We start from the raw sequence: 16,090 nt of genomic DNA on the forward strand, positions 1-16,090 counted from the left end.
AGCTCAGATAAGGGATACTCAACCTGTAAGTGGTAAATACTAATAGATAGCTGGTCTAGAAAATTATTACTTCGGCCAGGTGCGATGGCTCATGCCTGTGATCCCAACACCTTTTGGGAGGCCTATGCGGGAGGATCATGAGGTCAGGAGTTTGAGACCAGCCCGGCCAACATGGTAAAACCCCGTATCTAAAAATACAAATATTAAGGTCGGGCGCAGTGACTCACGCCTGTAATCCCAGAACTTTGGGAGGCCAAGGTGGGCAGATCATGAGGTCAGGAGATTGAGACCATCCTGGCTAACACAGTGAAACCCCGTCTCTACTAAAAATACAAAAATTAGCCGGGCGTGGTGACAGGCACCTGTAGTCCCAGCTACTCGGGAGGCTGAGGCCGGAGAATGGTGTGAACCCAGGAGGCAGCGCTTGCAGTGAGCCGAGATCGTGCCACTGCACTCCAGCCTGGGCGACAGAGCAAGACTCCGTCTCTTAAAAAAAAAAAAAAAAAAAAAAATTAGCTGGGCGCAGTGATGCACACCTGTAGTTCCAGCTACTCAGGAGGCTGAGGCAGGAGACTCACTCAAACCCAGGAAGCGGAGGTTGCAGTGAGCCAAGATCGTGTCACTGCACTCCAGCCTAGGCGACAGAGTAAACAACAACGACAAAAAAAGAAAATTATTACTTCAAAAATTCATAGCAAAATATAAAAATACAAGGTCAGGGTAAACAACAAATAAAAAGGATCCTAGGAGCTTTTTTTTTTTTTTTTTTTTTTTGAGACACAGTCTCTCTCTGTCGCCCAGGCTGGAGTACAGTGGTGCGATCTCAGCTCACTGCAAGCTCCACCTCCCACGTTCACGCCATTCTCCTGTCTCAGCCTCCTGAGTAGCTGGGACTACAGGTGCGGAGCAAAATATATATTAACAGAACTATATATTCCACAGAATTAAAAATTTTTTTTTTTTTTTTTACAAAATGGTTGAGTTCATGCCCTCAGGGTGCTCAGGTGAATTTGGTGGCTATCCAAATTTAAAAACGGGCCGGGTGTGGTGGCTCATGCCTATAATCCCAGCACTTTGGGAAGCCGAGGTGGGTGGATCACCTGAGATCAGGAGTTCAAGACCAGCCTGGTCAACACTGGAAACTCTGTCTCTACCAAAAATACAAAATTAGCCGAGCGTGGTGGCGCGCACCTGTAATCCCAGCTATTCAAGTGGCTGAGGCAGGAGAAACGCTTTAACCCAGGAGGTGGAGGCTGCAGTGAGCCAAGATTGTGCCATTGAACTCCAGCCTGGGTGACAGAGCGAGACTCTGTCTCAAAATAAGTAAATAAACAAACAAAATTAAAAAAATTTTTATTTATAAATAAACAAACGAAGAACATGTGAAAAAGAACCCAAAAATAAAACTCGAAACCAAACCAAACCAAAAAGAAAACCTTCTAAAGACAAAGTAGACAGTCAATGAGTTTTAACAACTGGAAATATTTCTTACTGGCTGCAAGGGCTGAGGCTGTCCTGGTGCAACTATTGTAGTCACTGCTGCGGCTGGCTGTACCACTACTCCTTGTGGATGAGCTGTGAAAATCTGTTGCCCCTGGATATACTGAAGACTTGGCTGGGCATAACTCTAAAAGATAAAATGAAGAAATCAATAATTTAAACTTTTGTCACTTTTAATAAACAGACTTCCAAGATGGCACAATCTTAAAGATATACCCATAACATTTTTAAATTTTTTAAATATATATTTGGACATAAATGTGTAAAACAATTTTTTTGTTTCAAACACCAAGGTTTCTGTTTTGACTAATTCCCTATTCATTTACTTAGATTTTACTTTATCATAAGAAAATAAAAAACTTTTTTTTTCTTTTTATTGTTCATAGAAAGTCTCCAATTGTTTAGCTTTCAATGACATTGGAATGACATTGAAAATTAAACAGACATAGGCCGGGCGCGGTGGCTCACGCCTGTAATCCCAGCACTTTGGGAGGCCGAGGCGGGCGGATCACAAGGTCAGGAGATCGAGACCACGGTGAAACCCCGTCTCTACTAAAAATACAAAAAATTAGCCGGGCGCGGTTGTGGGCGCCTGTAGTCCCAGCTACTCGGGAGGCTGAGGCAGGAGAATGGCGTGAACCCGGGAGGCGGAGCTTGCAGTGAGCCGAGATCGCGCCACTGCACTCCAGCCTGGGCGACAGAGCGAGACTCCGTCTCAAAAAAAAAAAAAAAAAAAAAAAAAAAAAAAGAAAATTAAACAGACAGTTTCTATAAGCAAAAAACAATGAAGTGTTGCTCCTGGGACATACAAGAAACAATGCCACACTGCTCTGAAGGAAGTCTTTTGCTACCAACTTGTAATAACAGGTTGTTTGGACCAGAAAAGGTCAAAGGGTGTGAATCATTGTAAACAAGATGATCAAATTTTAAGCTACCTTTTGTGTTAGCTTTTTGTAGTCTTCTATAATAAAACTCCTTGGCAGAAAGACAGCAGAATCAATGCATCTGAAATTCTCACCACACACTAACTTATACAGTGTTCTATAATACAAGAAGCCCCTTAACATACATCATCTCATTTAGTGCTGACCACCATCAAAACCAAGTACTGCCTATACCTGGAGTTTCATAAGAAATAAGTACTATACTAGGGCTTATACCTACTCTGTAATTATTTCTCAAGCATAGAAAATCTGCTTAAAGAAGAAGAGGTGGCTAACCCGGTGAAACCTCATCTCTACTAAAAAATACAAAAAAAACTAGCCGGGTGAGGTGGCGGGCGCCTGTAGTCCCAGCTACTCGGGAGGCTGAGGCCGGAGAATGGCGTAAACCAGGAAGGCGGAGCTTGCAGTGAGCTGAGATCCGGCCACTGCACTCCAGCCTGGGACACAGAGCGAGACTCCGTCTCAAAAAAAAAAAGAAGAGGTGACAAGAAGACTGAAAAATAGCCTTGCTGTCCTAAGAGGTGGTGACTGCTAAGGAATTGAATAGACATGTATCCTGTACTTAAGGAGAGATTTTGCTCCTACGGACTGAGATTCTAGCAGGTAAAATGATTCTGAAACATTAAATGGTAAGTACTCAAAATATAAAATATAACTCCAAATGATACCAGTAAAAACTCAAGTAGTCTGAACAGGCAATGCAGCTACCTAGCAGGTTTCTGGATGAGTAATTACTGACAGGACACAGGAAAAAGGAAAAGAATACCTAATCTGGTATTCTGGATCAGCTTAATCTACTCAGATAATAAACCAGACTGAAAAACGTTAATTGTTAAGGCAGAATTATCATCAGAATAGTATCACAAAGCCTGAGAGGAAAATGTACAGTCATGTACTGCTTAACAAGGGGGTACTTTCTGAGAAATGCATTGTTAGGAGATTTCATTGTTGTGGTAACATCATAAAATGTACTTTCACAAACCTACTAAGTGTATGAGGTACTTACATATCATACAGTGTACTTCACAAATCTATTAGATACCTGGGCTTATATGGTATAGCCTGTTGTTCCTAGGCTACAAACCTGTACAGCATGTTTCTGTAATAAAGACTTGTAAGCAATTATAACGTAACAGTATCTATGTGTCTAAACACATTTAAACATGGAAAAGGTACAGTAAAAATACAGTATAAAAATTTTTTAAGCCGGGCACAGGGGCTTACGCCTGTAATCCCAGCACTTTGGGAGGCCAAGGTGGGCAGATCACGAGGTCAGGAGATCGAGACCAGCCTGGCTAACACGGTGAAATCCCATCTCTACCAAAAATACAAAAAATTAGCCAGGCATGGTGGCAGGTGCCTGTAGTCCCAGCTCCTCAGGAGGCTGAGGCAGAAGAATCACTTGAACCCGGGGGGCGGAGGTTGCAGTGAACCAAGATGGCGCCATTGCACTCCAGCCTGGATGACAAAGCGAGACTCCATCTCAAAAAAAAAAAAAAAAATTTAAATGGTACACCTGTATAGGACACTAACCATAAACAAAGCTTGCAGGACTGGAAGTTGCTTTGAGTAAGTGAGTGGTGAGTGAGTGAATACGAAGGCCTAGGACATTACCGTACACTACTGTAGACTATAAACACTGGGCTATATAAAGTTAGGTTACACTAAGTTTATTTATAAAACGTTTTTCTTTCTTAATAAATTAACTGTAACTTATTATAACTATTTTACTTTATAAACTTAAATTTTTTCAACTTTTTAACTCTTTTGTAACACTTATCTTAAAATACAAACACATTCTACAGCTATATAAACAACCCTCTTCCCTGGTTCATGCAATTCTAGAAGGAATCTTGCTCTGTCGCCAGGCTGGAATGCAGTGGTGCAATCTTGGCTCACTGCAACCTCCACCTCCTGGGTTCAAGCGATTCTCCTGCCTCAGCCTCCCGAGTACCTGGGACTACAGGTGCATGCCACCACGCTCAACTAATTTTTTGTATTTTAATAGAGACGGGGTTTCACCATGTTGGCCAGGATGGTCTGGATCTCCTGACCTTGTGATCCGCCCACCTTGGCCTCCCAAAGTGCTGGGATTACAGGTGTGAGCCGCCACGCCCGGCCTATATATTTTTTTAAATAGAGTCTCGTTCTGTCACCCAGGCTGGAACGCAGTAGTGTGATCATAGCTTACTGTAGCCTTGAACTCCTGGACTGAAGCAATCCTCCCATCTCAGCCTCCCAAGTATGTGCTACCATGCCCAGCTAATTAAAAACAAATTTGTAGAAACAGGGTTTCGTTATGTTGTCTAGGCTGGTCTTGAACTCTTGTGTTCGAGTGATTCTCCTGCCTTGGCCTCCCAGACTGTTGGGATTACAGATGTGAGACAACACACTGGGCCAAATATTTTCTTTACTTTTTTTTTTTTTGAGACAGAGTCTTGCTTTGTCACCCAGGCTGGAGTGCAGTGGCGTGATCTCGGCTCACTGCAATGCAAGCTCCACCATTCTCCTGCCTCAGTCTCCGAGTAGCTGGGACTACAGGCACGCACCACTACGCCCGGCTAATTTTTTGTATTTTTAGTAGAGACAGGGTTTCACCGTGTTAGCCAGGATGGTCTCAATCTCCTGACCTCGTGATCCGCCCGCCTCGGCCTCCTAAAGTGCTGGGATTATAGGCGTGAGCCACCACGCCCGGCCCAAATATTTTCTTTGTATCCTTATTTTTATTCTATAAGTTTTTTCTAAATATATATATATATATATATATATACTTACATATATAAACTTATAAGTTTATATATTTTTACATCTATTTATAAGCTTTTCTTATATATATAAACTTACTCTATAAGTTTTTCCCATATATATATATATGGGAAAAACATACAGTTTGATAGAGGAAACAGGACCAAGTATTTGATAGATCAATAAGGTATCTATACTTTACAATAATCTTTTTTTTTTTTTTGAGACGGAGTTTCGCTCTTTTTGCCCAGGCTGGAGTGCAATGGCGCGATCTCGGCTCACCACAACCTCCGCCTCCCGGGTTCAAGCGATTCTCCTGCCTCAGCCTCCTGAGTAGCTGGGATTACAGGCATGTGCCACCACCCCGGCTAATTTTGTATTTTTAGTAGAGACGGGGTTTCTCCATGTTGGTCAGGCTGGTCTTGAACTCCCGACCTCAGGTGATCCACCTGCCTCGGCCTCCCAAAGTGCTGGGATTACAAGCGTGAGCCACCACGCCTGGCATATACTTTACAATAATCTTATTGTATATTTCAAAACAGCTAGAAGAGAATAATTGAATGTTTCTAGCATAAAGACAAATATTTATGGTGATGGATATCTCAATACACTGATTTTTACTAATTATATGATTATCACATGTACCCTGAAAATATGCACACCTATTTGTATCAACATAAAAAAACAAAAACTAAGACATAAACACGCACATTACCCTACGCTTACACAAAGCCAGAAGAATTTTTCACCTCCATAATAATTTTACGAGGATCACTGTCATAAATGCCATCTGTTGTTGTCCAAAATGCCATTGCCTGGTACATGATTGTATTTATGTACAGGTTGAGCATAGACATTTCTGATTTCCCTAATCAGAAATCCTAAATGCTATAAAATATGAAACTTTTTGAGTGTTCACATGGTGCTCAAAGGAAACACTCACTGGAATACTTTGGATTTTGGCTTAGGGATGCTCAATCACTAAGTATATATAATGTAAGTATTCCCAAATCTGAAAAAATCCAAAATACAAAACACTTCAGGTCCGAAGCATTACAGATAAGGGATACTCAACCTGTACACATTTTCTCTCTCTCTCTTTTTTTTTTTTTTTGAGACAGAGTCTCGCTCTGTCACCCAGGCTGAAGTGCAGTGGTGCGATCTCAACTCATTGTAACCTCTGCTGCCTGGGTTCAAGCAATTCTCCTGCCTCAGCCTCCTGAGTAGCTGGGATTACAGGCGTGCACCACCAAGCCCACCTAATTTTTTTGTATTTTTAGTAGAGACAAGGTTTCACCATGTTGGCCAGGCTGGTCTTGAACTCCTGACTTCAAGTGATCCCCACACCTCGGCTTCCCAAACTGCTGGGATTATAGATGTGAGCCACTGTACCTGGCCTATTTTCTTATCCCTCTACTCATACCATGTGCAAGTGACCATATTCTCTTGCCATGACCATTATTTGTCTCCCTACTTTTTTTTTTTTTTCTGTGACAAGGTCTCACTCTGTTACCGAGGCTGGAATGCAGTGTTGCCATCGAGGCTCACAACAGCCTTGACCTCGTGGGCTCAGATGATCCTCCTGCCTCAGCCTCCTGAGTAGCTGGGACTACAGGAGCATGCTACCACATCCAACTAATTTTTCTATTTTTTTGTAAAGATGAGGTTTTGCCATGTTACCCAGGCTGATCTCAAACTACTAGGCTCAAGTAATCCTCCCACCTCGGCCTCCCAAAGTGCTTAGATTATAGGCATGAGCCACCATGCCTGGCCAGTCTCCTACTTTTGCCCTTGACTCCTGCAATCTCTTTTACCCAGAGCAGCCAGTAATCCTCTCAAAACATCTCAGATCATGCTTTATTCACTTCTAACTACTTCAGTGGATTTCCACATTACTCAGTCTAACAGCCAAAAATCCTCTTAAAGCTCCTCCTAAGACCCTATTGTAACTTCTTTGACTTCATTTCCTACTACTGGTACCTTCACTTACTTGGAATAGAATAGATTTCATAATTACCTCACATATTCCGAGTGTGAACATTTAATATTCTGATATTCTGATTTTATAAAACAAGAAAAAAGCTAGTTCAAACTCTAATTTTGGGGGAAAAAAAAAAATTCACCACGATAAAACATGTTATTTCTAGAGTCACCAGGAAGTCAATCATCCAAATGTACAATAGAAAACTGCTAATATTTTGGAGGACAAAATTTCTTTGGCCATCATTGACAATATATTCATGAATAATTTTTCTGACAAGATCGGATGTTTAAGTAAGGCTCATTATGCAGACACTAGTATTTGATTCATATGGAATAAAGCTGTGGTTTAGAAGACCACTTCCAAATGCTGGCTGGGAGATAACAACAGCAGTATCTACTTATTTTTTAAAAAAAGACTTCTAGGCTTTTAACAGTATGAATTTGGTTTCTATAAACCAAGAAGGGAAGGCGATTTGCAGTATGACTGGAATAATGCAGAAGATATACACGTTTGTGAGACATGTACATATTATCATGTGACTTATCTATTTGCTAAGGAAAAACCTACATGAGATTTTTGTTTTATTTTTTCTGAATCACAGAAAAACATGAATGTTTGTTTTTCTGTACCCAGGCTGGAGTGCAATGGCACAATCTTGGCTTACTGCAGCCTCAACCTCCTGTATTTAAGCAATCTTTCCACCTCAGCCCTCCCAAATAGCTGGGACCACAGGCATGTGCCACCACACTCGGCTAATTTTGTTTACTTTTTGTAGAGACAGGGTCTCACTATGTTACCCAAGCTGGTTTCAAACTCCTGGGTTCAAGTGATCTTCCTGCTGCAGCCTCTCAAAGTGCTGGGATTACAGATGTGAGCCACCACGCCCGGCTGAAAAACCTGTATGAGATTTGAAGAGCGCGCTCATTCAAATGACTTAAAATTACACAAATGAGGCCAGGCATGGTGGTTCAAGCCTGTAATCCCAGCACTTCGGGAGGCCGAGGCAGGAGGATCACCTGAGGTCAGGAATTCGAGACCAGCCTGACCAACATGGCAAAACCCTGTCTCTACTAAAAATACAAAAAATTAGCTGGGAGTGGTAGTGCACACCTGTAATCCCAGCTACTAGTGAGGCTCAGGCAGGAGAATCTCTTGAACCTGGGAGGCAGAGGTTGCAGTGAGCCGAGATTGCACCACTGCACTCTAGCCTGGGTGATAGAGTCAGACACTATCTCCAAAAAAAAAAAAAAAAAAGAAGAAGAAGAAGAAAAAATTTTACAAAAATGCTAGTTTCTCAAATATATATCCGCTAGAAGTATCTTTCAACTGTGACTTTTTTTGGGGACGGAGTCTCGCTCTGTCTCCCAGGCTAGAGTTCAATGGTGCAATCTTGGTTCACTGCAACCTCTGCCTCCCAGGTTTCAAATGATTCTCCTGCCTCAGCCTCCCCAGTGGCCGGGATTACAGACACCCGCCATCATGCCCAGCTAATTTTTGCAGAGATGGGGTTTCACCACATTGGCCAGGCTGGTCTTGAACTCCTGACCTCAGATGATCCGCCCACCTTGGCCTTCAAAAGTGCTGGGATTACAGAAGTGAGCCACCATGCTGGGCCTAAAATGTGCTTTTTTTTTTTTTTTTTTTTTTTTTTTTTGGAGACAGAGTCTTGCTCTGTCGCCCAGCCTGGAGTGCAGTGGCGCGATCTCAGCACACACAAGCTCCGCTTCCCGGGTTCTTGCCATTCTCCTGCCTCAGCCTCCTGAGTAGGTGGGACTACAGGGGCCCGCCATCACGCCCGGCTAATTTTTTTTGTATTTCTAGTAGAGATGGGGTTTCACCATGTTAGCCAGGATGGTCTCGATCTCCTGACCTCGTGATCCACCCGCTTTGGCCTCCCAAAGTGCTGGGATTACAGGCATGAGCCACTGCGCCCAGCTAAAATGTGATTTCTAATAGGAATTACAGAATAAATCTAAGAAGGTCCAATAGGTTTTAGAGGGAAAAATACAATTTTTCTGTCACCACTTCTAGAAGAATAAAAAATCATTAAATTACTTTATATCTGAATCACTTCACTTTATATTAGGTCAGTACAAAAGTAGTTTTCACCATTTTTCACAGTAAAAGCCATGACTATTTTTGAACCAACCTAAAATGAAAAATTACAGTCTAAGCACTCAAACTCTTGAGATGTAATTTAGAATAACTCTGTGAGAATAAGTCACTTATTAGTGTCACAAGACCACTACAAATTACATGACCTCTGTTAAAATTGAGCTTTTCTGTTTAGTATGCAGTTGTGTAAAAAAAATCAGTCACCTCTGATAACAAAATTGTTCCAAATATTAAAGATACCGAATATGTAGATACACAGACATAAATGTATATTATATCATGTTACATATTACTTCACCACCAAGGTTATCACAGCTTGTGAACTCTGAGTAGCCATGCTGTATGGTTAACACTGGGCTTCAACAACACAGACTTCAAGGCTCCTAGAGGTCAGATTTTTAGGGCCAGACACCAGAAGGATGAACATGACCATATGTTATTTCTTTTTTTTTTTTTTTTTTGAGACGGAGTCTCGCTCTGTAGCCCAGGCTGGAGTGCAGTGGCCGGATCTCAGCTCACTGCAAGCTCCGCCTCCCGGGTTCACGCCATTCTCCGGCCTCAGCCTCCTGAGTAGCTGGGACTACAGGCGCTGCCACCTCGCCCGGCTATTTTTTGTATTTCTTAGTAGAGACGGGGTTTCACCGTGTTAGCCAGGATGGTCTCGATCTCCTGACCTCGTGATCCGCCCATCTCGGCCTCCCAAAGTGCTGGGATTACAGGCTTGACCCACCGCGCCCGGCCGACCATATGTTATTTCATAGCCCATTACTGTCAATAATTTCCCCTCAATACTATTAAGGTAACTATGTGTATAACTGTAAGTAACCATCAAGGTATACGGTGCTTTGAATCTATCATTATTAATATCCCTTATCTTATGCAAATCAAAACCATCCTGAGGCATTCTGTTCATTTTATAGATGAGAAAACAAGGACTCAAGAATATTAATGCCTGTTTCTAGGATGCACAGTAAACGATAAACCAGGACTCGAAACACACACTAACAATATATTCTATGTTTCTCAATACCCCAAAGCCCAATATCATCTGATCAACTAATCTCACACAGTGAGGAATGGAAAGATAGTTGAACCATCACAGCCCATTTACCTACTACTTAAATACACACAAAGTAGATTAGGGAATCAGTAAGTACTTCTTGATAGGGACAGACTGAAAGACTAGAAGCGAGTAAATTGTGATGCTTGGCTCTTATGACTAACAAATAAACCCAAAATAATTTTTTTTTCTCATTGGGAAGGAATAAATGGATTTAATTTTATAGTAAAAACCATATGACCAGTGAGCTCTTTACTGTCTTTAATGGATACCTTTCATTGCTGTTGCTTAGACTCTAGTGCTAAGATAGGACATATTTCAGGAATAGGAATAAGGAGAGACGTAAACCATTTTTACGGTATCCCTGACACATATTTTTAGGGAAAAACTCAAAACTAATGGCTTGGCCAAGAAAGAATATGGCTCATATCCAAGTCAAATTGACAGTAAAACAAAACCAAAACCCAAAACATTCTGTAGGAGGCAGAATTAAACATACCCTCTCCCTACACACACACACCCACAAAATTCATACCTGATGACCAATAATGCCCATATTTTCACTAGCCTTCTATAACAATGTAACAGTCATTTTAAACCAAACAACAAACAAAAAGCAGAAAAAAACTATAAGCATGTTTAATGGAATGCTATTTATAATTATGAAAAATAATTTTCCATTTAAATGACTACCCCCAGTGAAGTGGATGACTATATAATAGGGTATTATACCCATTAAAACATTTATGTATGTGTATATATATGCACACACACATATAGTACAATAGTAAATAATTTGAAAAAGTGGTTACGAATCATTTTAAGGAATTGAGTCAAATCTCTTTCCCCTACTCCAAGATCCCACCACAGTGGTCCCCATACTTATCCCCTCTGACTCCTCTTAAATAAAGTCTGACTTACTATCTTAAAAAAAAAAATCATTTTAAGTAGGAAAACGTGATATAAAAAACCTCAAGTCAAGACAAATATATAAAATATATAAAACGTGCTTTAAAGGATCATAAAAAATGAAAGTAGTTAATACAGTTAGGGTTTTAGTAATTAAAGCAGGATACCTTGTCATGGCCATTTTAACAAATGTTTTAAATACAGCTTCATTATGAAAACATGAACAGAAGTAAAAATTACTGTTTAATACTACGTATTATGTGCCGGAAACATTGTTGGGAGTCTTTAACATCCACAATACTTCATTTTTAAGGGGTAACAAGGAGTGCTGGGAGAGAGACAGAAATGCGGTGATGATAATGCTTTGAACATTTTTGTGTCTACAGCTTTAAATGTACTGCTGGCCAGGCGCAGTGGCTCATGCCCGTAATCTCAACACTTTGGGAGGGCCAAGGTAGGAGAACTGCTCTAGGCCAGAAGTTCAAGACCAGCCTGGGCAACACAGTGAGACCCCATCTCTTTAAAAAAAATTAGCAGGGTACAGTGATGCACACGTGTAGTCCCAGCTATTCGGGAGGTGGGAAGATCACTTGAGCCCAGGAGTTTAAGGCTGTAGTCAGCTATGATCACATCACTGTACTCCAGCCTGGGTGGCAGAACAAGACCTAATCTCTTAAAAAAAAAAAAAAAAAAAAAAAAAAAAAAAAAAGTTCTGCCGGCCAGGCGCAGTGCCTCACGCCTGTAATCCCAACACTTTTGGGAGGCCGAGGTGGGTGGATCACGAGGTCAGGAGATGGAGACCATCCTGGCTAACACGGTGAAACCCCATCTCTACTAAAAATACAAAAAAATTAGCCAGGCATGGTGGCGGGCACCTGTAGTCCCAGCTACTCGGGAGGCTGAGGCAGGAGAATAACATGAACCCAGGAGGTGGAGCTTGCAGTGAGCGGAGATCACGCCACTGCACTCTAGCCTGGGCGACAGAGGAGACTCCATCTCAAAAAAAAAAAAAAGTTTTGCCTTGTATAATTAAAAAAAAAAACAAAACTTGATTTTATTTATTTTTTGAGATGGCATCTCGCCCTGTTGTCTAGACTGGAGTACAGTGACACTATCTTGGTTCACTGCAACCTCTGCCTCCCGGGTTCAAGTGATTCTCCTGCCTCAGCCTACCAAGTAGCTGGGATTACAGGCATGAGCCACCATTGCCAGCTAATTTTTTGTATTTTTTAGTAGAGACGGGGTTTCACCATGTTGGCCTGGCTGATCTCAAACTCCTGACTTCAGGTGATCTGTCCACCTCGGCCTCCCAAAGTGCTGAGATTGCAGGTGTAAGCTACCACGGCCTGGCCTGACCATGATTTTAGAAAACACAAAAATATTACCATGATGAAGGGTTCTCCCTTGGCAGAAATAGAGGCCTGCTAACAACGGTGTGAGTAAGTTGGAAAGTGAATCCTCTATATCTAGTTCAGCCTTCAGATGATTGCAGCCATGGCTAACGGCTTGACTGTAATTTCATGGAAAACCCTGAGCCAGATCCACCCTGCTAAGCTGCTTCTGAGTTACTGACCCATGGTAACTGTGAGAAAATACTTACCTATTGTCTTAGCTGCCAAGTTTTGGCAATATTTCACACAATAGATAACCAATACATATAAAGTTCATCAACATATGCAAGTAGTCCATGGTAGGACTTCCTCCCCTGTACCAGATTTAACTAACATCCCATGAACAGACCATAAAGCAGAAAAGCGAAGTTTCAGAATTAGTTACCTGTACAATTGGTGGAGTTGTCTGTGAATAAGGTGATGTCACACCATAGACTGCTGGACATGTCTGTCCTTGATAATATATGGTTGCTTGAGACTGTGCAGGAGAGTACTGCTGCTGTACACTGACAGACTGCTGGTTTGAATCCCAGACACTGTAATTCTGTCCCTGAACTGGGCCGGGGGCCGGCACTGGCAAGACAGCAACGCTGGAGTCTTGGTGTACTACACCTTCACTCTGGGCCACATACTGGGAACTGGAAACTTCCACAGAAGCTGCCACATGTGGCACCACTGGTACTGGTGGTGGGGCAGAAAGGGGTTCTGTAGAATGTCCCACCATGGGCTGAGCATGATCATAAGGAGCTGGAGAACACACTGGGTCCATGCTGGGTGTGGGCAGGAGCACCTTTCCAGCATTAGGGTTGCTGGGATCCACATAGGCCTGCATGGGATAACCTGGTGGGTAACCAGCAAAGGGATGATGTGGGGCATTATAACCAAGAGAGTCATAGGGCAGTGGTGATGTCATTCCCAGGTTCTGCATCTGTTGCTGTTGTTTCTGAGCCTCCCGTTGAGCCACCTCTTGCTCAAACAACTTCCGGCGTTCCTCTGTAGAAAGTTTATTGCGGTCTTTAATTCGTACTTTCTTTTTAGAAGTTGGTGTATCATATCTAGAAAGAAAATAAGGACCACAAAAAGTTTCTCCCTAAATCACAGACATAATCAGAGCACTAATAAGTATTATGTCACTCATAACTAAACCACTAACCACACCAAACCCTATTTGGCAGTGGTTTAAAACTATACTCAAAATTACTCAGCTTGTCTTGCAGACAGAACAGAATCTCAAGGAACTGATAATGAGATGAAAATAATTTCATCTTTTTCCTTAGGTTTCTAGAATTTTAAGATTATAGATAGATATAGCAACCTATTCTTTATAGCTGGGGACACTGCTATAATCACAAATTCTAAAATTAAAAAGCAGAATAAGTGTCATAAATCAAGAAATAATCCAATACTCAATCCAATTTATTGTCCCTAAATTCCACAGTATGGTCAAGCAGGAGATCAGATTTGAAGAGAAATACTTGAAAAGTAACCTTCAAATTCAAAAGTCTAATGAATTCCAACTAGGAAAAGAAAAAGAAATCCTCATAAAAACATACAGTAGAAAGCCATATACAAAGAGAACATCTTAAAAGTAGACCAAGAGAAAAGCCAGATTAGAGAAGGATGAAAATTAGACCAAGTCTCACAAAACCAGTTAAGGGAAGCCAGAAAACTGAAGAATAGAGTCAGAATGTTGAGAGAAACTATTTCCCCCAAAAAACTTTCTTTCAAATATGAGCGAGAGGCCAGGCATGATGAGGCGGGCAGATCAACTGAGGTCAGGAGTTCAAGACCAGCCTGGCCAACATGGTGAAACCCTGTCTCTACTAAAAATACAAAAATTAGCTGGGCGTGGTGGCGTGTGCCTGTAATCCCAGCTATGCAGGAGGCTGAGGCAGGAGAATCGCTTGAACCCGGGAGGCAGAGGTGGGAGTGATCTGAGATCGCGCCACTGCACTCCAGCCTGGGCAACAGGGCAAGACTCCGTCTCAAAAAGAAAAACGGAGAATATTCACATAAGACTTGTACATAGCAACAATATTCACAACAGTCAAATGTCTCTGAAATGATGAATTTATAAACTATGGTACATGAATACAATGGACTACTCAGCAATAAAAAAAAAAAACCATTGAGACACATAATAACATAGATGAATGAATCTAAAATGCAATATGACAAGTGAAAGAAGGCAGATTCAAATGCTATATACTATATACCACTTTTTTGACATTATGGAGAAGACAAAATGAGAGGGTCAGAAAGCAGATCAGTGGTTGCCAGCAGTTAGGGATGTGGAAGGGACTGACTACAAAGGGGCACAAGGGAATTTTTTTTTTTTTTTTTTTTTGAGACAGTCTTGCTCTGTTGCCCAGGCTGGAGTGCAGTAACATGATTTCTGCTCACTGCAAGCTCCACCCCCAGGTTCACGCCATTCTCCTGCCTCAGCCTCCTGAGTAGTTGGGACTACAGGCGCCCACCACCACGCCCAGCAAAATTTTTTTTTTTTTTTTTTGTATTTTTAGTAGAGACAGGGTTTCACAGTGTTAGCCAGGTTGGTCTCAATCTCCTGACCTCGTGATCTGCCCGCTTTGGCCTCCCAAAATTCTGGGATTACAGGCGTAAGCCACCGCGCCTGGCCTTTTTTTTTTTTTTTTTTTTTTTTTTTGAGAAGGAGTCTCGTTCTTGTCACCCAGACTGGTGCACAATGGTGTGATATCGGCTCACTGCAACCTCCACCTCCCAGGTTCAAGTGCTTCACCTGCCTTAATCTCCCCAGTAACTGGGATTACAGGGGCGCATCACCATGCCTGGCTAATTTTTGCATTCTCAGTAGAGACAGGTTTCACCATGGTGGTCAGGCTGGTCTCGAACTCCTGACCTCAAGTTATCCACCTGCCTCAGTCTCTCAAAGTGCTGGGATTGCAGGCGTAAGTCACTGCGGTTGGCCAGGAATTTTTTTTTTTTTTTTTTTTTTTTTTGAGATGGAGTCTTGCTCTGTCACCCAGGCTGGAGTGCAGCGGCGTAATCTCAGCTCACTGCAGCCTCCGCCTCTCGGGTTCAAATGATTCTCCTGCCTCAGACTCCTGAGTAGCTGGGACTACAGGCACGTGCCACCACACCTGGGTAAGTTTTGTATTTTTGGTAGAGATGGGGTTTCACCATATTGGCCAGGTTGGTCTCAAACTCCTGACCTCATGAGTCACCCACCTTGGCCTCCCAAAGTACTGGGATTAAGGCATGAGCCACCATGCCTGGCCGGGAATTTTTTAAGGTGATGGAAGTGCTCTGTATCATGCTTGTGGTGGTGGTTACAAAACTGTATGCATTTTATTTATTTATTTTTTCAGACAGTCTTGCTCTGTCACCCAGGCTGGAGTGCATGGTGTGTTCTCAGCTCACTGCAACCTCCGCCTCCTGGGTTCAAGCGACTCTCATGCCTCAG

At 42.2% G+C, this 16,090-nt stretch overlaps 1 protein-coding gene across 4 annotated transcripts in view; it reads right to left on the reverse strand.

Moving 5' to 3' along the window:
* SETD2 (SET domain containing 2, histone lysine methyltransferase) overlaps positions 1 to 16,090 on the reverse strand; it is a 155,236-nt gene that overhangs the window by 28,619 nt on the left and 110,527 nt on the right. For all 4 annotated transcript variants that reach the window (XM_050780541.1, XM_050780542.1, XM_050780545.1 and 1 more), the window contains 2 exons: positions 13,034 to 13,703; positions 1,493 to 1,627 (listed from right to left, as the gene is read on the reverse strand). In XM_050780541.1, the coding sequence (XP_050636498.1) occupies positions 1,493 to 1,627; positions 13,034 to 13,703 (805 nt within the window). The remainder of the gene's footprint in view (positions 1 to 1,492; positions 1,628 to 13,033; positions 13,704 to 16,090) is intronic.

This window comes from Macaca thibetana, chromosome 2 (genome assembly GCF_024542745.1).
Source record: "Macaca thibetana thibetana isolate TM-01 chromosome 2, ASM2454274v1, whole genome shotgun sequence".
Lineage (NCBI taxonomy): Eukaryota > Metazoa > Chordata > Mammalia > Primates > Cercopithecidae > Macaca > Macaca thibetana.